Genomic DNA, 26438 nt, shown 5'->3' with positions numbered 1-26438 from the left:
TAATGATCACTGTGCAAATGCGCAGAGGGATACAGGTTAAAATAAACCTAGAGAAAAACAAAAGGTTATAAGTCGTATATAGGACAACTATATCGTGGATGGCTAAATTCATCATCTCCTGTGCTTAATTAACAAGAACGCCTATGGCGCCACTTTGTGAAACAGCTAATATAGTGTCCTATATAGTGATTTGTATAATACCACAATGCTAAATAAAGTGTAAAAAAAAGTGGGTGATTACTAAAAAATAATAAATAATAAGTACAAAATAGAAGATAGAACGAAGGCAGCGGAATCACCGGTTCGCAAAACTGTGTGGATATGCTCACTCTGATCACATAAATTGTTAATGGGCTGATCTTTCAAATGAAAGTATCTAATACATTGTATGCATAGTATATGTGACTAGGAACTATATGAGCAATCTTTCGAATGATTCAAAGGGGGCTGGAGATTCATAGATGGTGTATATATATAAAACCATACGCAGTCGAAGATATCAACCAATGGTGGAAGACAACGAACATTATCAAAAGAGCAAAGTCTAGTGGGTTCCTTCATGGAAAAATTAGGGCCAGGATACGGAGGCAAAACAGTATGTACAACATAAAGCAGTTTGTACCACATAAAGCACTGCAACTGAGCTACACATGCGATATGGACTGAACTGAAAGTCCCTACTCACAGGAATTTGTAAAGGTCTTCACCTAAGTTCAACCCCAATGGGGCCTTACAGTCTAAATTGACTATATATCTCGACTCCAGTTGAAGTAAACATTTTTCCCTGTTGCCCCCTCTCTTACTGGATGCCACCGCATTGATGACGAAATACTGCAAACAGTTTAGATCATTTTCATGGATGGCCTTAAAATGCCGGGCAACCAGGTAAGCCGGGTCAGAGTTTACGATTGCTCTCAAGTGATGTAGTATCCGTACATGAACTTGTAACTTGGTGCTACCTACGTAGTACATGTTACAACTACATTTCAAAACGTATACAGCAAATTCAGTACGGCAGGTGTAATGCGCTTTGAGAGCAACAGGAGTGTTAGAAAAAGGGGTCAAATATGATGTTGTATTTATGCCGAATTTACAAGCTCGGCATGAGCTACATTTGAAAAAACCTTTGTGAGGGGACAACCAGTTCCCAGTTTGACTAGTTTTTGGGTAGCTCGTCACAAGTTCATTACGCATGGAATAAGCTCTCCTGAACGTAACTGTGGGGGTCATGGGGACCACCTCCTTTAATACCTGGTCAGTAAGAATGATAGGCCATTCTCTTTTGACAATTTTCTTAATTTGCCTGGCCTGTCTACTGTAACCAGTAATCAATCTAATGTCCCCCATGCTAGTAGTGCTGGTATCAACTATGTGTGAGTTCCTATTGGGATCCAAAAGGGAAAGGCGACTGAGGGCATTCGCTTTCTTCATAGCTGTATCTATATATTTAGACACTATGTCTTTTATACATTGTCCAAATGTCACAGATTTAAAGTGGGATTTCTTTACTTTCTATTTCTGTATAATGAGCAGCCTGTTTGCGCAGTTTTGTGAACTATAAATGCCTTCCTCAATGTCTATGACACGTCATGTGATCAAGCCTCTTGGTGGAGGCGAAACGCATCATGGCGGACTGCTGGCTTATGATTTTGCATTAATAAAGCACTAAGGATTTGCACCAGTACCTGGATCCACTCCTTATTGTTCTTTTCCGCGAAAGGAAGCATTGAATGGCGATTTTCGGCTATATATATATATACATATATCCAGCACAAGAAGTCGCTTAGGACCCCTGCCGCTTCCAGTGGCGGGCCTTGGACGGGATAGCGAATCCCCTCAGATCAAACCTTAACTCCTCCTTAGGAAAAGATAGTCCTTTCTCTCGTGAGAAAGCAGGTTCTCCCTGCGAAACGCGTCGAGCGAAACTTTCCTTAATAAACACTCTTTGCAACTACAAGTGGCCCGGACTATCTTTTCCTAAGGAGGAGTTAAGGTTTGATAGATATATATATATCTCCATCGAATTTAGCCAGAAAAACAGAGAGAAGCCAGCCGGCAGGATTTGAATCCATTTCTTTAAGGAAAAATCATTGCACACAGCACGAGCGTGAACATTAGTCTCCTCATTCCATCTTACTGCCAGACGCGTTTCGAGATGTTAATCTCTTCCTCAGTGGCAATCCATCAACTAATGCACGGCATACTTGCACTTTTCAATTAGTCATATCTAAGCCCCAGTGGGCGTGGCCACTTGCATGGCCTTCTGGATACTGTAGTGCCTGTGAGTCCGTTTCTCATAGTTGAAATATAAAATTATATTCAAAACCCCAGTGGGCAGAGGCTCAATGTCTTTGCTCCGTGCCTGTTCCACTTTCACAATGACCTTCGTGGATACTGCCCTCCTTGCATGACACCGCTTGGCGCCATCGCAGACCCACATTCACGTGGTGGGCTTCTCTCGCGGCTTGGCTCTGCCGCTGAAAATCCATCGAATTTAGCCAGAAAAACAGAGAGAAGCCAGCCGGCAGGATTTGAATCCATTTCTTTAAGGAAAAATCATTGCACACAGCACGAGCGTGAACATTAGTCTCCTTATTCCATCTTACTGCCAGACGCGTTTCGAGATGTTAATCTCTTCCTCAGTGGCAATCCATCAACTAATGCACGGCATACTTGCACTTTTCAATTAGTCATATCTAAGCCCAAGTGGGCGTGGCCACTTGCATGGCCTTCTGGATACTGTAGTGCCTGTGAGTCCGTTTCTCATAGTTGAAATATAAAATTATATTCAAAACCCCAGTGGGCAGAGGCTCAATGTCTTTGCTCCGTGCCTGTTCCACTTTCACAATGACCTTCGTGGATACTGCCCTCCTTGCATGACACCGCTTGGCGCCATCGCAGACCCACATTCACGTTGTGGGCTTCTCTCGCGGCTTGGCTCTGCCGCTGAAAATCCATCAAATTTAGCCAAAAAAACAGAGAGAAGCCAGCCGGCAGGATTTGAATCCATTTCTTTAAGGAAAAATCATTGCACACAGCACGAGCGTGAACATTAGTCTCCTCATTCCATCTTACTGCCAGACGCGTTTCGAGATGTTAATCTCTTCCTCAGTGGCAATCCATCAACTAATGCACGGCATACTTGCACTTTTCAATTAGTCATATCTAAGCCCCAGTGGGCGTGGCCACTTGCATGGCCTTCTGGATACTGTAGTGCCTGTGAGTCCGTTTCTCATAGTTGAAATATAAAATTATATTCAAAACCCCAGTGGGCAGAGGCTCAATGTCTTTGCTCCGTGCCTGTTCCACTTTCACAATGACCTTCGTGGATACTGCCCTCCTTGCATGACACCGCTTGGCGCCATCGCAGACCCACATTCACGTGGTGGGCTTCTCTCGCGGCTTGGCTCTGCCGCTGAAAATCCATCAAATTTAGCCAAAAAAACAGAGAGAAGCCAGCCGGCAGGATTTGAATCCATTTCTTTAAGGAAAAATCATTGCACACAGCACGAGCGTGAACATTAGTCTCCTCATTCCATCTTACTGCCAGACGCGTTTCGAGATGTTAATCTCTTCCTCAGTGGCAATCCATCAACTAATGCACGGCATACCTGCACTTTTCAATTAGTCATATCTAAGCCCCAGTGGGCGTGGCCACTTGCACGGCCTTCTGGATACTGTAGTGCCTGTGAGTCCGTTTCTCATAGTTGAAATATAAAATTATATTCAAAACCCCAGTGGGCAGAGGCTCAACGCGTCTGGCAGTAAGATGGAATGAGGAGACTAATGTTCACGCTCGTGCTGTGTGCAATGATTTTTCCTTAAAGAAATGGATTCAAATCCTGCCGGCTGGCTTCTCTCTGTTTTTCTGGCTAAATTCGATGGATTTTCAGCGGCAGAGCCAAGCGGCGAGAGAAGCCCACCACGTGAATGTGGGTCTGCGATGGCGCCAAGCGGTGTCATGCAAGGAGGGCAGTATCCACGAAGGTCATTGTTAAAGTGGAACAGGCACGGAGCAAAGACATTGAGCCTCTGCCCACTGGGGTTTTGAATATAATTTTGCTGGTAGCGTAAGCACAGTAGGCTGTACTAACATATGCAGTCTTGATTAATTTACCACCTCCCCCAGGGGCTTTTAAATGTTGGGAGAGGGGTCAATAATTGTGTTGACTTTTCTTCTTTAGTGTACAGTGCTATATTGTTTTATAAAATGTATAAGTCTTCAAACTATCTTTACTCTTACGACGTACGTGCAATATTTCCGTAATTGATTTTAGTAGTAATATTCATTTTTTTAAAGTTTTAAAAAACTATCTTTAGGATTATCCCAGATAATGTCTTCTCTTAATATGTACTTTAAATACATAAATATATGTTTTTGAACAATTAGAATCTTACATGGAGTACATGTACGGGGCGCCGTATATGACGTCACGCGGGATATATATATATATATTTATTTAAACGCAGGGTACGCGTTTTGGGCGAAAAATAAAAAAAACGCGAAGCCCGCTTTATTGTTAATTAGCCTCCGGGGGTCAAATTTCTGGGGCAATTTGTTTTTCATAATGGGGGGCCTAGAGGGTCTCCCCTGTGCGGATCTTTAACTAAATGTATGCTTGGGGGCTCATGGCCCTCTGGAGTTCCGGGGTCCGCTTTCTCCTCCACTCGATCTCACCCCCGGGCCTCTTTTTATTTAAAAAAAACTGTGCAAAGGGGTTGCAAATGTGGTATTTTGGTTTCGTTTCTGTCTTGTAGAGTATCCAAGGTAAATATAATGTTTTTTTGTACAGCCACTACTTTTCTGCCCGTTACCATAGTAACAGTTCATGGATCACTTGTGTGAGTACAGAGGTTAGAAGTTCATCACAATATGTTGCTAATTGAAATAATTACTGTGCTGGAGATTTATATTTATTTTTTTCATAGGAACCGTTAGTCGTAGAAGAAGTTTGTGGAAAAGTTTTATTAAGGATTCCTTCCTGTTCGGGGAGTATTAGGGTAACGTGGTCCATGCGGGACTTTACGAAGTTTAATGTTCATTGGCTGTAAAGTATTAAAAGTAGAAGGCTTAGCAGTCATTCCTTGCTCATCTTTGGAACAAGATGGACATTTTATTGGCTAAAGTGTTCCGAACACAAGTTTGCTCCTTATTGAGTGGGAACGGTTCATTGTTGTCAGTGATATTGTAATGCATTTTGTAAAGGAGTATGGGGAAAGAAAGTAGTAAAGGGCAGGTTAGGAAATCTATTAACTGTGTAGAGTGCCCATAAGGTGGTGGAGAGGAATTATGAGGTAAACAAGTTTTTATATATGTTTCAAGGGCATTTATAGAATTACAGTGTGGTGAATAAATCACGGCGGAAAAATAACAGTGTCTTGCGCTGTTTTCTTTTATCAAGTTTGTAGGTGACATACTTCTTAGTAGTACTATTTACTTATAATGTGGTGTTTACTTTAATGATGTGGAGGTGTGGTTGCGCAGCAAATAATTCAGTCTAGGTTTGAAACAGTTTTTATTAAGCAAATACAAATAAACTTTCTTCAGAAACTGTCGCAGTATATATGAAATGGGTGACAATTAAAAATGGAATTCATAAAATATCAGTTAAGCGTGGCTATATAGTTCATTTTTGTGCTACAGTTTTTAAAACTGTTGCCCCACATTCTTGTTGATGTAAGAGGGCATCAGTTACTTTTAGATAAAGTAGAATAGAAGTGCTACAGCAAACACTCCCGCACTACATTATCTCAGATCAAGAGAACAAGTAAAACAGTAAAATCTAAATTGTTTAATATTACATAGAAATGCATGCATTATTATTTTTCAAATTTGTATTCTGTACAATTCAGAAACGTGCTGTCGTAGTGTTTACAAGTTGCAGACTGTTCCGCTAATAAATCACATACTCACCAAAGAATATATAGAATGTTACTCTTATAATATAAAGTACAGGATCTATATATTCTTTAGGGAGAAGGTGAATAGGAATCGCAAATAAGAATAGAAATTAGAAAATAACATTCAGAAATGTAGGGTTTATTAAATATTTAAAGTAACAAAGTATGCATGATAGCTATATTTTAATATATATAAAAATATCTGATCAAGTTTTTATAAATATTTGATAATTATATTACAGATGGCACTGAAAAATCTCCCATTCCTCTTCTGTAGCAATAGGACAATCTATTATAACGATTGAAACCATTGTTACAGTAAAAAGAAAAGGAAAATAAAGTTATGTATTTAACAGAACATCCATAATGAAATAGTTTCGAGCGGTAATTATTTACTGAACTTCTTTTCTCCGGGAGGTGAAACAAGACTGTTAATGTTATAATATACATATTTACAGTATGTGATCTCTACGGGAAAACATAATAACAAGTGTATCATTGTCACGTTGATTGTTAATGTTTAGGGTTTGCGTCGACGGGTTAGCAACACTTCTTGAGCAAAGTACAGTATCAATATTTAAGATAAATAGTCACTATATATAAGGTAAAAGGAGCCAGAAAAGGAGTAATATTTGTTATAATGTATCTGTTTCTAAAAACAAGCTGCTGACGTTACAGAGAAAAAGCGAAAAACATGCAATAACATTTTTTTCTACACAAATGTTTAAATATTGACAAATAGTCACAATTTATAACTAAGTACTATGTACTATGCCTATGCCATCTTGAAACAACTTACAACTCCGGAATATGTTTGTTGACGCAAAAAGAGAATCCGATGCTAGAGAACGGAACCTGCAACAGAGATTGGCGAGTCAGAAATAACTCGGGAAAACGAAACTAATTGCACAGTAGGTGTGGTTTATATAGTTTTTTGTTGTTTAGTAGTCTATGGAAGGAAGATGTGGCTACGCCTATGTATATGGCACATTTTGCAGTTAACACGTGCTCACGTTTTAACTGTTTTTCATTTGCACGTGTTCGGAAAAGTTTCAAACTGTGAAGCTGTAAAGGTTTTGATTTTGATAGTAACACATATAAGGTATTATTATCTACATACGTTGGAGAGTTTAAAAAGTGTTACTCTGTAAAATGTGTTCTTTGCATTTTCATGATTAAAAGCATCTAAATAGAAGAAGTAGAAAAAAATATCGTTATCATTAGAAGAAAAAAAAAGGTTTAATATTATTTTTATGGTTCTTAATTTTAAAAATGCTAGAATTTGTAAATCGTAATCCTACCCTCGGAAAGATGTGCTGGCGCTTGGGGCTTTGGGAAGGTTATTAAATAATAAATGCCCTTTTCTATGCACCTGTAGACTTGGCTTTTAAACTTTCAATTGCCTAGTCTGTATATTTACACTTCCTCCAAACATTTTGGTACTGCTATTTTTGTATTGTAGTGAGCCATTCAGTAGTTTGTGTTTATCTTTATACTGTTCTAAAAGTGAAGCTTCTGTACATTTTGCCAGACACTCTCCTTGCAGAATTGTAATAATTCAGCCAGTACCTAAGTAGTCATGGTGCAAAGTGGGCCTTAGGGCATGGACTGCTTCAAACTACTATAGACTATGCATGCAGTCTTCTATGCATGGGAAACTTGTCTTTTATAGCTTTTATTATCCAGTCTATATTACACTTCCAGCAAACTCTTTGTGATTGCTGATTCAGTATTGTAGTGAAGTATTCAGCAGAATGCCCTTCTGTATGCACAGTGCTAAAAATGAAGCTCTTCTAAATTCAGGCAGACGCTCTCCTTGCAGAACTGTAATTATCCAGTCAATACTCAAGTAATCATGGTGCAAAGTAGGACTTAGGCCATGTACTGCTTTAAACCTGTATATATTATGCATGCACTCTTCTATGTAGCTGCACATTTGTTTTTTATACATTCAATTGTCCAGTCTGTATCATTAGACTTTCACAATCACTCTCACTCTACTGTTTCAATATTGTAGTGAGCCATTCAGTAGTATTTCCTTATATATGTACTGTGGTAAAACTGAAGCTTTTATAAATTCAGTCATGCACTCTCTTTGCAGAACTGTAATCATGCAGTCGGTACCCAAGTAATTATGGAGCAAAGTAGACCCTAGTATATGGACTGCTTCAAACTCCTATTTACTATACATGTACTGTTCTATGCACCTGCAAATTTACCTTTTATATTTTGAATTTCCCAGTCTCTATCCTTCCACTTCCACCAAACACTCTGTCATTCCTGTTATAGTTTTTTAGTGACTCATTGATTAGTGTGTAGTAATGCATTCACTACATTCAAACAGTAATCAGCAGATGTACAATAAGTGGTACATTCCCAGAGATATGGCAGTTATTGTACACTGTGATATCAGCACAATGGATGCACCGTATTTACAATGTAGTCTATTATGGAGCAAAAACGACACAGATATGTGATGTATTTGTGTTGTGAAGGTGGTGCATTGCCTGACTTGCGTTCCAAGTGCAACGCAGCTCCAGCAATGCTCTTGGGGTTCCATGCTCACAAAGCTGGGTCAATCCTTACACCTGTTTCAAGCAGGTGCAGGGTTTTGACGTAGCATAGGCCTAAAAGTGACTGAATGAAATATTAGAGATTTCACTCAGTCACTTTTATGAGGTGTTCCCATGCTAGAATACCTCCACGCCCTCCCCCCCTCTCTGTGCAGGAAAGTCTCTTTCTGGCGCAGGGCTTTAGAATGTGATGCACCTTTCATATGCGTTACATTGTAAATATCAGGTACTATGGTACATCTTTTGCAACACCGCTGCATCACAAAAGTGATGGAAAAGATGTGTAAAAGAGGTACAAGGGGGGTGTAAATTCGCTCCTAACACATACAAATTCATCCAGGCAGTTTCACTAACAGTGTAAATTGATGTATAGACTTCTAACATATTTATATGGATTTGTTACATTGAAGTGCTTTGGAGGTACTACAGTATAGTATAGGTAAACACCTTATACATTTATGCTGTAGCACTCTCTTATAGTTTGCACTTTCACATTCACCATACAGTACTAATTCATTCGTTCATTTATGCACTGCACATTCATTCTGACAAAGTTGTACACACTAATATAGAAATATAGTTCTTTTTTAAGCCAGTGGAGGTAGTTTTGAAAAGAAGTGTTTTTTTTTCTTTTTAGTTTTCTATTTTTTTTTATTTTTTCAGCAAGTTTTTAGTTGTTTTGTTTTTTTAAACCAAAAAAATGAAACTGGAAACAAAAAAACTGTGGAACAGGAAGATAAAAGAAAAAAATATATTGTTTTGGGCAACGGTGCTCTTCTTCGCTCTTCACAATGAGGTGAATCGACTGCTCACCGTAACAAAGAAGTTCTCTGCAAAATGTACAATGAATTGTAAGATCTGCAAACTGAGGCACAATAATAGGATGCGGACTGCTCGGAGGAGGTGGTGGTGCATTTGAGGTAGAAGGAACTGCAGGTTGAGGGTTCTCCTGGAACCTTTGTGTTGCCATCCTTCCATAATTATTTGGATGCAAATTTTTGACATGGCCAACCATTGAGGCTGTCCCGAAAGAGTACTTTTTAGTGGGGTCAGCCCTGGAAAGTGTAACCTCACGGATGTTGTGTGTTACTTTCGGTACATTTACCTTTTCGTGTCCCTCCGGAAACGAAGAAAACTTCCAAATGAATGCTTCTTTTCTCTTTTTCTGAGGTGGCAAAATCTTCCTTAGAGGAATGTACTGATGAAGTCTCAAAAAGAGGAGCCATTGTAGAGTTTGGTTGTAAAAGACAACAGCTCCACAGAATAGATGTTTTTCCTGGGAAAGTCGAAGTAGGATGATCAAAATGAGAGGGGTCTTTCAACAGTTGGAATAGGAAGTATTATGAACCAATCAAAACTCTCCTTTTATGGTCACATGGACTTTGCGTACGCTTACAGTGCTCTTACGGTGCTCTTAAGATGCGAGTATGTACGACGTACCTCTGCGATTTGCGTAATTGCTTTTAAAAGTAATAATCACTTATTAAAAGTTTTAAAAAACTATTTTCATGATTGTCCTAGATACTGTCTTCCCTGAATATGTACATTAAATACATAAATATATGTTTTTGAACAATTAGAAACTTTTGCGCCGTACGCTTACGGGGCGCCATATATGACGTCGCGCAGAAGCGTTGATGAGAAGCGCAAGGACAAAGCGTATTCGTAACGAGTGCGCGGCTATGCGCAGAGGATCATTTGCCGTACAAAGTGTGGTGCGATCACTGTACGCGTACGGTGTGATTACCCCAAAAAATATGAAAAAGAAATTATACAGATTTTAATTGTAAAAAATGCAGGTTTTTTTTATAAATTTAAAAAAATTGGGATTTCGTTTGTTATTATTTTACATTAAGAATATGAAATATAATTTAAATAATAAAATAAATATAAATAGTTTTAATAAAAATTTAAGAAATTAGTATAAAAAGAAAGAAATGTAATAATTTATACATTTAAAAAGTATCATTTACTAAACCTTTGAAATTCACTAAAAAAAACACTGGTTTCAGCCACGTTATAGTTAGGAATTAGCATTTAAAAAACCTTGCAAATTCACTGAAAAAACCATAGGTTTCACACATGTTATAGTTAGCTGGAGATTTCACTCATACAAAACCATTGAAATTCCCCCGTTATTGTTAGTTCAGCTAACTATAACTCGCGCGCCCGCAATGCACTGCTGATGACATCACATACTACATCACTCATGACATGGTCAGTGACATCACTCATGACATCACTGATGACATCTCAAATGACATCACTGATGACATACCTGATGACATCATCCAGTGAATGTGTGTCTTTCTGAAAAATAAATATTTTTTATATATGTATATCTAAAGGTTGATGGAAGAATAAATGGGTAAATAAGTGTCTAAATGTTTTTTTTTGTAAAATTGATTGTATAACTGACTTATTAAGTATATCTTAGTGAATACATGTATTAGCGAGTTATGTTTAAATATGTAAATATCTGTATCAGTGTCTCACTTTGTGTATAAGTGGCTGCATGGGTTAGTGAGTAGCTACATGAGTGTCTATATGAGTTTTTAGTTGGGTTTTTGAGTATCAGAATGAGTGTCTGTATGGTTTGGTGGGGGGTATTATTTACCGCACAGATCCATGAATGACTGAGTCACTGTTTGTATGTGTTGTGAAGACAGCATGTGTGCAGGACTGTATGGGTGGATGATTGTGTGTATGGGTGTGTTAGTGAGTGAATGACTGCCTCAATAGTGTCTTTATGAGTAAGTACATATGTTTTAAACTAGTATATGTGATTATTGATGTATATAAGTAAAGATATATGACAGTGACAGATTGGAAGAGTTCCTGTATAAATAAGTATGTATTTCTATAACTGATTGTTTAAGAGAGTAAGTTTGTGTACGTTTCTGTAGAAATAAGTGTAGTGGCGTGTGTGGAGCTGTATATGCAAGTATATGGATGTTTGATAGTGTATTTCCATGTGTGAGTATATGTGTGAATAACTGTATGTATAAGTGAAGGTGTGTAAGAGGATGTATAGGTGCATGAGTACATATGATGAGTGAGTACATGCATGAGGGACTATATAGAACTATTGGTGAAAGAGTGGATGTGTATGTAGATTTAGGAATTACTGAATAGGTTGTTCTAACTGGTATTGGTATCTCCATTCTTTAGAAAATGTTACATTCTATTTTTGAATGTGTGTATCACAGGTTATACTAGGGTGAGAGGAGGTCTGCCACTCTTTCACAAGGATGATGTCATCAGTGATGTTATTTGAGATGTCATGAGTGATGTCATGAGTAATGTCACTGACCATGCCATGAGTGATTTAGTATGTGATGTCATCAGCAGTGCATGGGGGGCGCGCAAGTTATAGTTAGCTGAACTAACTATAACGGGGGAATTTCAATGGTTTTGTATGAGTGAAATCTCCAGCTAACTACAACGTATTTTTTCAGTGAATTTGCAATGTATTTTAAATGCTGATTCCTAACTATAACGTGGCTGAAACCTATGTATGGTTTTTTTCAGTGAATATATATATATATATATATATATATATATATATATATATATATATATATATATATATATATATATATATATATATATGTATATTTCTTTTTATTCCAGTTCCAATTCGTACGATAAAGATCGGATACCAATACCAGAGTACGACTCATTGATGATTTTCTTTTTGTGCTTTATTTCATACTGTTGTAACGAGCTTCGGCATTGCTGCCTTGGTCAGTCACACACAGTGGTCGAAGTGGGCAGGATCGGAAGGGCATGGCGTGCCACTACTTTTTACATTTATTACAGTCCGGTCCCCTACTTCTTTTTATTAAAAAAAGCATCCCAGGACTGGCCCATATTAAAATAATAGTTTATTCATTCAGCCGTGTGATGCATATCGAGGAAGGCCTCTGCAGGGCCCACAACCCCCTTCCCCTCTGTATCTGGGGACAGGGACCTGAAAAACAACACTGAAGGGGCAGTCAGTGGCAAAACTGCTACGTCTGATGGCTCTAATGTTGCAGTGATTTACAGCTCATTTACTGCCGACGCTACCTGCCTACCTCCACTGTGACCAATACAATGGTCACATCAGGAAGCTTTGGTGGCCCCGCCCTTGACCTCATGTGCCCTTTATTTTTGGGCTCACCCAGACTGATGGACACCACCTCCTGAAAAAGAAGAATAGGGATTCAGTGAGGAATCTCTCGCTAGCTGCAAATCTGCTCTCCAACCAGCCAGAACTGGAAATTGGGAGGAAGGCGACTGCTGTAGAAGAGGCCCTTAGCTGACTCAGCCCCTCCAGCCTCTCCTGGAAATTGTTCTGCATGCCTGCCCAGAGGTCCCCAGCCCTTCCTTTACAGCTCTTCTCTTTTCTCCGCACTGGTGTCTGCAAGAGGAGCCTGGACTGCCTCTGAACTCCATGACTCGCTCATAAATAAACATGAAGTAAGTTGGGAAAAGGAAAGAATACCTTGGTGCATTTTTTACAAATGTTGAATGTCTTAATCGGCTGTTTTTCTTATGTTATTTTATTTAATGTGTTGTATGTTATTTTATTTAAAATGTATGGCTGCTCTGTCTGTGTCCTGGGATGTGGTCTTTTACAAACATACTGTTGACCTTTTAAAAATATATATATATTGCATATAAGCAGCACAAGTTCTGTGACCCCCAAGCACCAGAGCCCCTTTCAGACCCCATCCAGGGTCAGGCTGTAAAAAACAATAATGCCCTGGCACCAAGGTCAGACTGGCCATACCAGGCATGGGATGAGAGGAGGGAGGGGTGGAGGCTGGTTTTGTAATTGGGGAACGTTTTGAGGCAGTGCTGCAAAATCGGCCCTGAGTTACAAAACAAGCATTTGCAATGCAAAAGGTCGCGTATTTCCAAAATTTTAAGCTATTGGCATTGTAAATGACAATAACAATGCCTTTTATTTCTCTGTTTTCAAAACGTAACAGGTTTGCCATTTACAATGCCAGTAGCTCAAGGTCTCGCAAATGCAAGACCTATTGCATTGCAAATGCTTGTTTAAAGCCCTTCCAAGAATGTGTGTAGGCCACAAACATACTAGGATACCAAAACGGATAATGAAATTGAACAAATAAATGTACCTCTTTTAAAAAGCATTTAACATTTTCATTTCTTTCATGTTTACACAAGATCACACAATGCTTTCTTTAATACATCACAGAGTTACCTCCTCAGGGTGAGAAGACTGAAACAAAACTCTGTTGCAAGAATGCAGCAGCCAGGCTGCTTGGCGCTTCAATCTCAAAGATGTTATGTTGTGCAATAAAGAATTCCAAAGTCGACAAAGTTGATAGACCCTAAGCACTGTAAACTGCCCCAGATCACCATATGTGAAAGTGACACCAAGACTTAAATGGTTGTTTTGTACTTGAAAATCGCTGCGATCTGTGAAAAAAAAGAACATTTCATATCGAACTGAATTTCTACACAGCTGTTCTAATGTGCTCCAAGTTAAATATAAAGTTGTGCTTGCACAGCTACACACAATTTCTCATAAAGGGTGTTAGTCATTGAAGTTTACAACAGTATACAATCCTTAATAAGAGTTGCTTTTTAAGTTCATAAACAAAAAATCAAACGACCTTGAAACCATTTAACGCCCACGTGTCTTTGTTCAAAGAAATATGTATATAATAAAGTAACTGGTGACCATGGAACGCGCTTCAAATCCCTCTGTTTGGGTGTCTGCCGCTTTAAGCAGGTCATAGACACGTGTAAACAGGGCGCAAACTCTTTAATACAAGCATTTGGAATGCAATAGGTCTTGCATTTACGCGGACAACAGGAGGGAGGGCGAGTGAAAGGCACAGACAATGGGAGGGTAGCTGGGGGAGTGAAAGGCATGGACAATGCGCACGGACAACGGGGGGGTGGGTTGGAGTAAAAGGCATGGACAATGTACAGACAATGGGAGGGATGGGGGAGTGAAACGCACGGACAAATGCAGGGCAGGGGAAAGAATGCAGCAAAGCACGTCCTGCGTGCAGTAGGAGAACCTCATTAACGAAAATAGTGCTCACAGTCTAAAATAACACCTACCATGTAGCACTCGAAGTAAAGGGGCCAGTCGCCATGGGGGGTGACAAATGGAGAGGAGGCGGTACTAAGGAGGGACTAACAAACCTATTGGCAAATCTGAATCCAGCATTTAGGAAAAACAATGACACAAGCCAATGCCAAATATGGGCGGATAGTAGGTTGAGCTTCTTCTCCGCACTGTGGAGCTTCTACTCCGTACTCCTCTACAATAAGCCTCGCAGAGGCTCGACCTAGCCAGCAGAACTGTGCAGCAAAATGACTATCTCTTAAAAACACATAACACACTGCAGAGTTCCTTGTAAACCCAGTAGTTATTCTGCAACTATAAAAGTGTTAAGACTGATATATCTGATTGTTCATCTTCCTGCTGGAGATAGATTGGAGATTTGTTTGTTGGCAGCTTTGACTCATCTAATGTAACGCACAGGGGTAATATGCGTGCTGCAAAGAAGGTGCACCATACAGATGGCAGAAATGTATTTATTATTCCAAAGTTCTAATTATATAATGGCAAAGCTGGATCTGTAGTTTGTGGGTGTCATTAATTCATTGATGATTAAACCCATATTTTATAGGGACCTCTACAAAATATCTAGTTTCTGTGAAATAAACAAAACATTTATAAACTTCATATTATTTAATGCCTAAAGATAAATTAACCATTGCCGATACTTCTCAGTTTTTGCTTAAAAAATGTCAAGCGCCAACCAGAATTGGCATCAATAGCTAAACTGCGGGTTACTTTGGTCAACGGTTGGTCCCTTTGTATATGAGAGATGACTGGTACAAATTGGGATACTATTATGGCTTCTCTACCATAAAGATTTTTGCATAGTAAAGTGTAGGCAGGAAATGTACAGGAAGGTCAAAAAGGCAAGTGGTCCTGTGTGAGGGCCCCTAGGAATAACATTAATGTGCTAGCCTCAGAGGTATACCCAGAGGACTTCTTTTGGAGATAATTTGTGCAGGAAGCTTTGTATAAAACTGCTCATGTGTATCATTCATGCAGGAACCCAATTCAAAGGAAATTCAGAAAGAATCTATGTCTTACACTAACAGTGATCCATGACGTTTACATCAAATAAGCATACACATCTGCAATGGTGCATTGAAAAAGGCTTTACAGTAACTGGGCCGGACTGGCCATACCGGGCATCAGACGTTTCCCAGGATATCCGGAAGGGTAGGGGGTCGGTTTAGTTAGTGGGGGCCGGTTTTGTAGCAGTGCAGGACTTTTAAAAACACTGCAAAGTTCCTTGTATGTTCAGCAGGTTCTGGACAACAATAAAAGTGCCAAGATAACTCTGGTGATCAATGTACCTGAAGAGAGAGATGAGAGGGAGTTTTGTCTAATGGCTGTTTTGACGCATCAAAGGTAGTGCAGACGGTTAATACGCCTGATGCAGAGAAAGTGTACCATGCATATCAAAGGACAATAATTTATGTGCATAGCTCAGTGGGTTACTGCTTTTTGTTCACTTCCCGAATGAAAATATAATTTTTCCATTTACTGTCAATATCTCTGTCAAGTTTTTGGGAGAAGAAGAGTTAGCCCAGCCGGACAGTTCAAAAGGTATCCTTTGCAGGACACTTGAATACATAATGCCTATGTGAGCAGCTAGCTGACTGACATGAATGTGGAGAAGTCCTGGAGGGTTTCTGTGAGTTAGATCAGGTTCTCCTGATGAGTCCCTTTCTCTTCTGAGCCCTGCGTAACCCCTTCCTAGCTATACAGGAATGCAACAAAGGCACAGCTGTGTACAGGAGGAACCTTGTATTCATGTCCTCAATATTTGAGACAAAATATACTCAACGATTTCTGAACATTGAGTGTAAAAGCCTTAAGGTAACATGTTGTTCCTGCTTATATTTCACATGCTTTACATAATCTTGCATTTCCTATGAGTGTTTGCTTTTTCCAGGATGGTATTTTTTCAGGCAGTACATAATTTGAATTGAGTCACATCCAGCCGTTCATAATGAGGCAGAATTTGATTGTAACTGAAGACAGTGCAAGTTTCTCTCAATGGGGCATAAGGGTGTTCGGGAGGATAGGATGTGGCACTATGGACAGTGCTAGCAAATTTGTAACTGGGGAACCTGGTTCAACTTTCATGACTAGTCCACTAGACCACTCGCCTGAGGGAGCACATTCTCCTACTAGACCTTAGAAAGGCCCAGCTAGACCTTAGAAGCCCTGGTATCTTAGTACCTTGAAGGCCTGTCCACCACAATCCATACTGAAGTTCACCTCCAGTCTTGCAGGCAGGCCTAAAAAGCAGCGCACCCTAGAGTAGCAGTGACTTTGCCAATCAGGTCACAGGACCCTTGAGGCCAGTCCGCCTCACTCATTGGTGCCTCCATTGACTTTGTTCTAGCAGTACTAATGCAACTCACAGGGGAATGGCAATGCAGGATTTGCATGCACACCAGACTAAGGGGCATGTTTACGAGGGCTTTGCACCAAGCTTGCACAACGGGGTACATGCACAACGCAAAGCTCCAAGTCATATTTTAAAAGGCACGCAAAGCCACTTTGCATGTCTTGAATGGCTTCATAAATATGGAGTAGTACAATGCAGCACAAACTGCTGCGTTGCCTTACGGTGCGCAAAGGAGGTGTTGCGGTGGATGTTGCATGGGAGACTGGTTTTGTGACTGGGGACCGGTTTTGAAGCAATGCTGCAAAATCTGGCCACAGTAACAAAACCAGCAGAACTGTGCAGCATAATAACTCACTCTTAAAAACACATAAATCACTGCAGTGTTCCTTGTAAACCCAGTAGTTTTCCTGCAACAATAAAATTCCCCACGCAACTCCAACGGTTTTTGACGCATTCACAGACTTACAAGGACTTCGAAAATTCGGGATTGCATCAAAATCTTGCACCTCCTGAGGAGAGGCATAACGAGGAGAAATATCGTTATTTCTCCTTGTTTTTTCCTCTTTCTATGTGTGCTCCTGCCTTCTGCAGCCCACATAGAAAGAGGAAAGAGCCTCTTAGGATTGTTTTTGTACAGGAAAGAGCCCCTTCCTGCACAAAACAATCCTGCATGCAATGGTGGCACCCTTATATCATGGGCCAAGTGTGCCTGCGTTGGCGCTAGGCTGCCAAAATGGCATCAGCACAGGGAGAAAGGACATAAATGCACCTTATTGGACAAATACGGTGCATTCCTGCCCTTTCCCTGTGATGCAGGGCAGCGCAACAAAGTAACTTGCTACACTGCCCTACACTACCATTCCCATAAATATGCCCTTAAGTTAACAAACTTCACAGTCTCTGCCTCATGCACAAGCACTTTTAGCATGTGGTGCCTGCTTTGAGGCCACTGCAATTATTCAGCAATGGAAGACTAAATGATGTTGCAGTGTTGACTAAATCATGCAGCAATAAAGGGCTGCAGCATAATGTTGTATATTTTCTGATACTTTAATATTTTGACATTTTTACACATACTAACAGTCTCCACAAAGGTTTCACCCCATTAATAGCAGTTTAACAAACACGTGCAGCACTGAGATTGTGACCAGTCAACCTTTGTAAAGGTCCCTCCACTTCACAGCAACGCAAGTCACGCTGTTTTGATCCATTTGAGCTACACGTTTTTTTTGTTAAAACCATCAGATTATGCAGCAGATGGTGCATTATGTGGCAAATATGGGAGAGCTATAATTATGTGGAAAACATTTGCAACTTAGGATATTTTGCCATTCGTGTTTGAACTTCTCTCATGCAGTCTCTGTTGGGTGGTATTTCTAGACGCCCACAGTGCTCGTGGAGAATTAAAGGACGAAAGTGTCTAATAGTGATTGCAGAGGATAGTAGTCTGAAGAGGAGAAAATAAATTATTGAGATAATCCAAGGACCACTACCTATTTCTGACTCTACCAATGTTTGAGTCTCATAATTTCAGAATTGATGCTTTTGCAATTCTCATTACAAACTAACTCGAGTAGTAATTATCTCATTCATCTGATACTGCTAAAAGCATCTGCAAAACCACCAGGTCTGGGTTGTTTGAGAGTGCTCTGTCTAGATACAATAACAGGAAACTAAGAGGCATCTAATGCTGGCTTCATGACATGTCGCGTGAAGCATGTAAAAAACGTAGGAATACAATTTTGCATTGACCGAGGGGCACAGAATGATGTAATGAACAGTGCTCCCCAACGCGTGGGGCCTCCTGTCATAGAATCTAAAGCCACATTTTATGTTTAGAAATGGTTAGAAAAAGGGAGGAGAAGTGCTGATAAAAGAAACTGCATGGCTTGGACACAAATGGCTTATGATTCCACTTATATGCGTATTTGGGACATTCTGTGATCAAAATCGTATCCCAAATTGTAAATGTATTGTATTGTCAATAACTCATATTAAACCTCAAATAAACGTGTATCTATTGGTTGCATTAAATAACGGTATAAGCTGTAACTGGTCAGTGAAATGCCAAACATACTCAAAATTAGGACGTTTTGCTCTTTCTAGCCACACCTCTGACTCCGCCCTCTGAACCAATCCTTGGATTGTTCCCTTCCCCTGATGCTCCTCCCACAATTCCCCTACTTTTTTTCCCCACTTCGACCACTGGCACTTATTTATAATAATTCTAAAAACAGGTTCTTTAATTTACTGTATACGGCTACCATAGTTGCCTATTTTTACCTCCATTTCTATTAACGGTGGAAATCCTTCCTGTGACGTATTTCCTCTTCATGTTAACAGTGCAGAATGCAAGGATTTGTGGAATAGCAGTAATTCTGCAGTCACATTATGTGGCAAACACTGTGCTATGTAACCTCCCAGAAATATCACTAGCAAACGCTCGCTGAAAGATTGTTAAATCAATGATGTTAGGTGGCTTGTTTTGATAGAAACACGTGCTAAAACGTACATCATGAATGGCTTGACAAAGTGTATCTTCTGTTGCTTCAGGTGATCCCAGAGTTTACCCCTTTACCCCAGCCCTGCTGGCCGACTGCCAGCAGTCTTCGGTTCCGGCCCTTCTGCCTTCATCTTCATGCTTCCTGCCCCCAGGGGGGCTTCTCTACGACTCCCTCGCAGGTAAACAAAATGATACTGTATTTTATATTCCACGAATATCAATCCCACTCCCCACCAACACACACAACACACATTTCAACACTCCACAGAACGTTGTTTTTTTTGATTAGTGAACAGAAAACAACTTTTTATTAGCAGTTTAGAGGCTGTGCCATTGTTCTTTTTGTTTCATGTATTATTAAAGTTTGCCTGTGAAACACGGATCGGCATCACACATTGGTATTCTGCAAAACAATGAACTTTCCAGAAGCTTTGTGAAAAACATTTGTGTACATCAAGGAATCTAATGCCGCCGATTTGTGGGTTTTTAAGGGTTGTAAATTCAGGAGTGGCTGGTGACCTTTCAAAGTAGTGAGGCGAGCGAAGTGCCCTACATACAAACAAACAAAAACACATTATCTCTCCCTAAAAAAGCCCTGGCTCAAAAAGCCTAAATAAAAACAACCCCTACCTCCAAAAAACAAACAAACAGTACATGCATTACACATTGTATCAATTAAATAAAACTAAATTGTACTTACTGCAGGCTTGGTGTCCTTCTGAAGACTGTAAAAAAAAACCCTAACCAATCCAGATGCTGCGCTCATGCTGCATGAGAGCAGCACCAGGATTGGATGGAGCGTGTTGGCCTAATGCTCCTTCAGGCCCTAGAGGCCTGTGCTTGGTCTCCACCCAGCTGTCTAAGGCAGCTGGGTGAAGAGCTTCAAAGTGTGCATGTCACTTTGGAACTTTGAACTGCGTAGCCAGCCCTACTCCAGTCCGCCTACTGCCAATCAGCAGCAGAGGACACGCCCTCCTGGCTCGGAGGCAGGCTGGCGGCTGCCGCATGCTTTGGTTGAAAAAAAATGGCAATTAGTTAATTTCATTGTCATTTTATTTTTAACACTTGGCATGACTCGCAGCGGGCAGGGAGGCAACACTCCCTCTCCCTCATAAAGAAAAAGCCGCTGTGAAAATAACAGATGTCATTGCTACCAATGTAATGCCACTCAATTTATCAGCTAAAGATGGAAAGACTGAGCTGGTCCAGCCGGGAACCAGGCTTGTGATCTGAAGATGGCAATTTTCTTGTCTGCATGGCATTGTGATGGTATTTTCACTGACAGTGTGCACCAATTTGTGTTCACTTGTCACTTGTCGAGCCTTCTGTGTGTACTATAGAAAGTCTTGGGGCCATATGTATGACTGAAGCCTTTTGCGAGATCCTAATTGCAAAGTTTTAAGGCTCACAGTTGGGAGTCGCAAAAGGCAATGTACTAATGTGTTTCAACCCCATTTAGCGATTGCCAATGGGGTCGAAAATGACCTACCTCATCAATATTCCTAAGGTAGGTTGCAATTTGGGACCAATTAGGATTCGCTAAAAACACAGGGATAGTGGTCTGCTGGGGACAGCAGACCACCATGTTGGTGTTTGCTTTTAAATGAAACAACATATTTTTTTTTATTACTGACAGTTTACCCTAAAGAAGACCGGATGGGTTTCAAAAAGAAAAATGAAACAGTTCTGTTTCATTTTTTAAGAGTAGGTAGTGGTCCCTGGAACCACTGCCTGCTCTTAAAAAACATTTTTGCTCCCATTCCCTAAGAGGAAGGGGTTCCCTGGGGACCCCTTACCGTTTACGACTGGCTTAGCACCTACTTGAAGTAGGCGGTAAATTGCGATCGTTTTGCCCCTACCTAATACCGACTCTGAAACCCTATTTTGCGAGTCAGTAGTAAATCAGTGGCACACGAAATAGGGTTCGTACATGCCAAAAAGCATTTTTGCGGTTGCAAACGGACTGATTCTTCATTAGCGGCAACTAAAAACAGTTGTACATGTGGCCCTTAGTTCCGGAATTCACTGAAAATGTGCACAAGCTTGCATCTTACAATAGTGATCCCTATTGTGGTATCTGATTGCTTTATTGTGATTAGAAAAATGTACACATCATTCACTATTCTTAACTTTCAGGGCACACAGACAGAATAACTGCTCTTGGAGAAACACAGACAGAGCTTATGGCCGTCACAGCCTCTAAAGATGGAACCTTAAAGATGTGGGACCTGCCTTCTGGTAAAGCTGTCTTCACACTCCATGGAGTTGGACGGAACATTGACTCCATTACTGTATGCCAGGAGAATAAGATGGTCGCCGTCACTGAAAACAACTCTTTTCAAGTTTGGGATCTGTCCTTGAGGAAGGTGATATATACAGCAAAAGGATTTTTGGATGCACCCATATTGACCTCAGCCATGGAAGGCAAGCTTCTTCTGGCATTTTTTGATGGGAGCCATTTAGTCAAGGTAAGAAAAACAAGTTTCTCCAGGTTGGATGAGACTTAAACATCCAGAACTGTCAGACACAATAAGGAACCATACTGAGCATTAGGTCACAATAACTAATGTATTGAACTGATTTACTGGCCAGAAAATATGTTAGTGATTTTGTATGTCTATACTCGAAAGAGTATCATCACAGTTTCCTGTTTGTGCTCATGCATGGAAACTAATGATGTGATTATCAATTTTCCTCCTTTATACACTAGTTCATTTCATTTGTTATTTAGATATATCTATAGTTATTGGCATCGGGTAAAATCTGGCAAGCCAGCTCTTACATTCTGCTAAACGTAGACTGCCAATTCAGGGTTTATTTAGTTTGCTGTTTAAAATTTGAGGATAATCACTTTATGAGGTAACAACATTACAGCATTCGAGTTTTATGGTCAGATGCAAATATATCCTCAAAAACGTGTAAAAAGTTGAACTGCACATTTTCCACATTGTTTGCACTCTGTTATCATGAGAAGACTTCTGTAGAACAGTCCAGAGGTAGCTCAAAAGAGGTGGTGTGAAGGTTTAGACTAGAAGCAATATACAGCTACATTAAGGACATAATGTTTTACTAACATGTAAGGTACTTTCTGTCTGTATTATTAGAATGGTTCCATCACATACACTTCATCCTTCTTCAAGTCGTTTAAAGGGCCACGCCCAACATCCTACAGGAGACACCTTCCAGCAGAGATTGAATGTTCAGGATCTGAAAGGGACTGTGAAAATGAGACATTCTAGCTTGGAGATTTTGAAGGAAACCACGATTTTGTCATACCCATACAAAGTTCATAGCTCCATATTCTCTTGTCAAAACATGACATCTCTGTGATAGACTGACAGTGTCTATCATTGACCATGAATTTGTGATGTGGCCTGGGTAATTGTAAAGTCATGACATCATGAGCAGAAGGTAGCTGGGTGGCTAAGGGATTTCTTCAGTTGCAAAAATATTTAGCGCATGGGCAGGAAAAGAAAAAAAACTCGAATTCTGTAAACTGATGGACTGCTGGATTTATGGTTAGGCATACCATTTTTTTTTTCCTCATTTGCCTTCTCGCCGCCCATTACTCAATGATACCACCCTAGGCTTTTTACCTCATTTACTGACTTTGCAGGAAAAAGGCTTGCGTAACGCTATTCGGAAGTGAGACTCTCCTCCGGGCATGGCCCTCCATATGAATAGGACAGAGAGTCTTCCTTCAGAGCGTGTCCACCCTTACCGGAAGTCTTCCAATGCCTAGGAAGACTTCAACCAGCCGAGGTAGGCGAAGGCTTAATCATTGGATTTATATTCTATCAAAAACACAAAAAGACCTTTTCCCTCACCCAAAACATAACAAAAATGGAGTCCAAAATCTATACCTCTTCTTAGTCTGATCCGAAATATCCAACTTAGCAATAAATCTCATTGCTAGTAACCACTCCAGTTCTGTTGGGGAGGCCGGTGAAACCCATAGTTTACAAATCTCTCTCCGTGCCAAAAGTATAGCGTAAAAAATAAGTTTAGCATTATCATCTGTACCCTTACCTTGCAGGTCAAGTCTTCCAGATATAACTAGCTCAAGGCTTACCTTGATCTGCAGGCCTAGGGCTCTTGACAGACAACTACTCACGGCCTCCCAAAACTCTTTTATCTTCGGACATAGCAGGAACATGTGCAGGTCATCGTCGTTAGGACTCTTGCACTTGGGGCACGCCACCATCCCGCCAGAGCTGAATTTAGAGAGTCTTCGAGGGAACCAATACGCCCTGTGAATCGTAAAGAAATGATCCTGCCTTAAATTTGCAGGTTTCACTATTTTATAGAGCATAGACATTGTTACTTGCCATTGGTCTATATTCTCTTGTCAAAACATATGACATCTCTGTGATAGACTGACAATGCCTATCGTTGACCATGAATTTGTGATGTGGCCTGGGTAATTGTAAAGTCATGACATCCTGAGCAGAAGGTAGCTGGGTGGGTAAGGGGTTTCTTCAGTTGCAAAAATATTTAGTGCATGGGCAGGAAAAGAAAAAAAACTTGAATTCTGTAAACTGATGGACAGCTGAATTTATGGTTAGTTATACCAATTTTGTACGTTTTTGTGCCAAGGCGACTGGATGTCCTGGACCACAGACATAAACCCACAACTCATAAAGTGACACTTTTTTCGTGAATGAGGGCCTAAAAACGTCAAACCAGTCATGATCATGAAAGCCCTGAGCATTTGTTGACCCAAATTGTGACTGTATTCGGAGTCTACTGCAGGCCACTTTATTAGATTGTACAAATGAACAAAATGTATCTTTTTTAAAGTGTTACCATACAACACCAACCTAGGAAGACAATATATATCCGGTGTGTGCATCTATTTCAATGCTCTTCAGACTTGTTTTAAAAGTATGCTTGGTGTGTACCACTTGTTTTTGATGATTTGTGAAATGAACAACTCAAGACTGGATGCATGGTGTATTCTGGAGAAATAATTTATTAGATATTGTTGACATGTTTGCAATTCTGTCATCTAAAATATATGCTAAATGTCGTCATTTTGAGGAGTGTGTTTTTGTTAATAATATTGGATGAAAGGGAGTTTTTTTAAGTGAACAATTAGTGGTTTCTTGTTAAGTTTTAACTAGTGGCTGTAGCAAGGAGAAACAGAACATATCGGAACCCCACTCACATGTATATATTTATCCATGTGTATAGTTACTACTACACCTAGGTTTAACTCTGAACTTGTTTGCTATTCACTCCTTCAGAGTGTAGATTTATGTATAGGTGTAGACTTACATGTCTCCAAAGCTCAGCTCAGCATGGGGCCTCATAAAACAGGATTTATAAGTATAAAGTTACTACTAGTAATTTTACACATGTGGGTGGCGATCACCACCACTGTGACGGAGATCTTGCAAAAGGAAGGATGGGGAAATGATTAAAGTGTATTATTGTTTAACAGCGTTCTAAAAATATGTTAATATTTGCTAAAAATATAAATAAATAAACAATATTTATTAACCTAGAACTAATAAAATTAAATGTTACCGTACATTTACTCATCAAATTAAAGGTGTAATCAATTATAAATTAAATGCCCAAATCATTTATTTAATATTACTTCCAATGAGGTGTTATTTTATTTCTCTGCCTCCAATGTGTTTTGCACTATTAGTAGTTCATGTGTGGTGCTTGAGTTATTTCAAGACTGCTGCCATATATTTAGACCTGTTTAGACACCTTTATAGCTGCAGTAAATTTAAGATTGTAGTTTGTGATTAGCATTGATCTTACTCTTTTGCCGTTGTGTATTTCTATCAGCATGTACTTGCCTAAACCCCTTCTTAAATTTCCCTAAATCTTTCCCATTTAGCAGTAATTCCCATTTTCCAGCCACTCCCCTGGTACCTTCCACATTTACTGCAAAAATCTATACCTGTATGTGTGCAAAGATCTCTATACAGAAAACATTGGAGAGGCAGAGGCGGTGTTCTCTGCCCGTATGTATGTGAATAGCATTTTGTATCATGTGAGTTGCAGTACTACTTTACGTACTATAAACTGCAGTTTGAATCAGGCCCATCATTTTCATTCAGCATAGATCTAATATGTAAAAACCTCTAATACAGGTCTATATTGCAGGTTTTTGATTTGACCAAGGCATGCAAGCTCCAGTGTGAAGTGGAAATTCCTGCAGATGATACCCCTGTCCACAAAGATCGCTCCATACTAGTGTCAAAGAACTCAGTGAAGGATTATGTTCTCTTCGCCTATAGGTCAGTATCTCTTTGAGCTACATCTTTTTTTTTCTTCTAAGACTTTTGGTCCCAATTGGTCTAGCTCAGTGGTCTTCAGACGTTTAAATGTTGGGCCCCCCACCCCCTGTGTTTAAAAAATAATGGGGTTCCTAGAATCACATATTTCCCACATTTAAAACATAAAATTGACAGCTATAAACATATTTAACAATTGGAAGATTGCAGTTAGGTTTAGCAAGCACTTTAAAAATGCAATCAAATACATGATTGCAACCAGGCTATTGGCAGTTCCCTACATTGTAAAAATATCTATAATGCAATCGTTTTTCAGAAACAAGGGGAGGGACTTGGAGGGTTCTTTGCCCTTCCTCTTTTACACCTACTCCCATCCTAAACAGGAGGACATGAAGATGCTACTGGTGTCCCATCACATAATGGCTTACCGGCACTCTGTTTTTTATCACTTAAAGTCCAGCACTGTTTTCAGCATTGTGCCCCTGCTTGCCAGTGCCTAGCAACAGCCTGAGATCAAGTCATGTCCTCCGAGTGCCTGCCTCCAATTTGAAAACATCTGGTCTTGTGTATGTCTCTTACACATATTGTTCAGATTTTATTCATGGTCCTGTGTTCTCATTCTTGCCAATCGTGCTCCTTACTCCCCCCTAGTAGCTAATTTCTGCTTGAGCATAATTTCCACAGAAATCCCCGCAAGGAGCTTTCCTTGACTTCTAGCCCATGCAAGTATGGG

The 26438-nt window shown here is 40.0% G+C and overlaps 1 protein-coding gene across 1 annotated transcript in view; it reads left to right on the top strand.

Annotated features, from left to right (window-relative positions):
• The window catches only part of LOC144821717 (uncharacterized), a 714421-nt gene that overhangs the window by 378486 nt on the left and 309497 nt on the right, over positions 1 to 26438 (top strand). Inside the window, exons 18-20 of the mRNA XM_078678931.1 lie at positions 19502 to 19630; positions 21588 to 21919; positions 25575 to 25708. Of these exons, the coding sequence (XP_078535057.1) occupies positions 19502 to 19630; positions 21588 to 21919; positions 25575 to 25708 (595 nt within the window). The remainder of the gene's footprint in view (positions 1 to 19501; positions 19631 to 21587; positions 21920 to 25574; positions 25709 to 26438) is intronic.

The sequence above is a fragment of the Lissotriton helveticus genome, chromosome 2_2, assembly GCF_964261635.1.
Source record: "Lissotriton helveticus chromosome 2_2, aLisHel1.1, whole genome shotgun sequence".
Classification (NCBI taxonomy): Eukaryota; Metazoa; Chordata; class Amphibia; order Caudata; family Salamandridae; genus Lissotriton; species Lissotriton helveticus.
The sequence above is the reverse complement of the archived record's forward strand: the minus strand, read 5'-3'. Positions and strand labels throughout refer to the sequence as shown.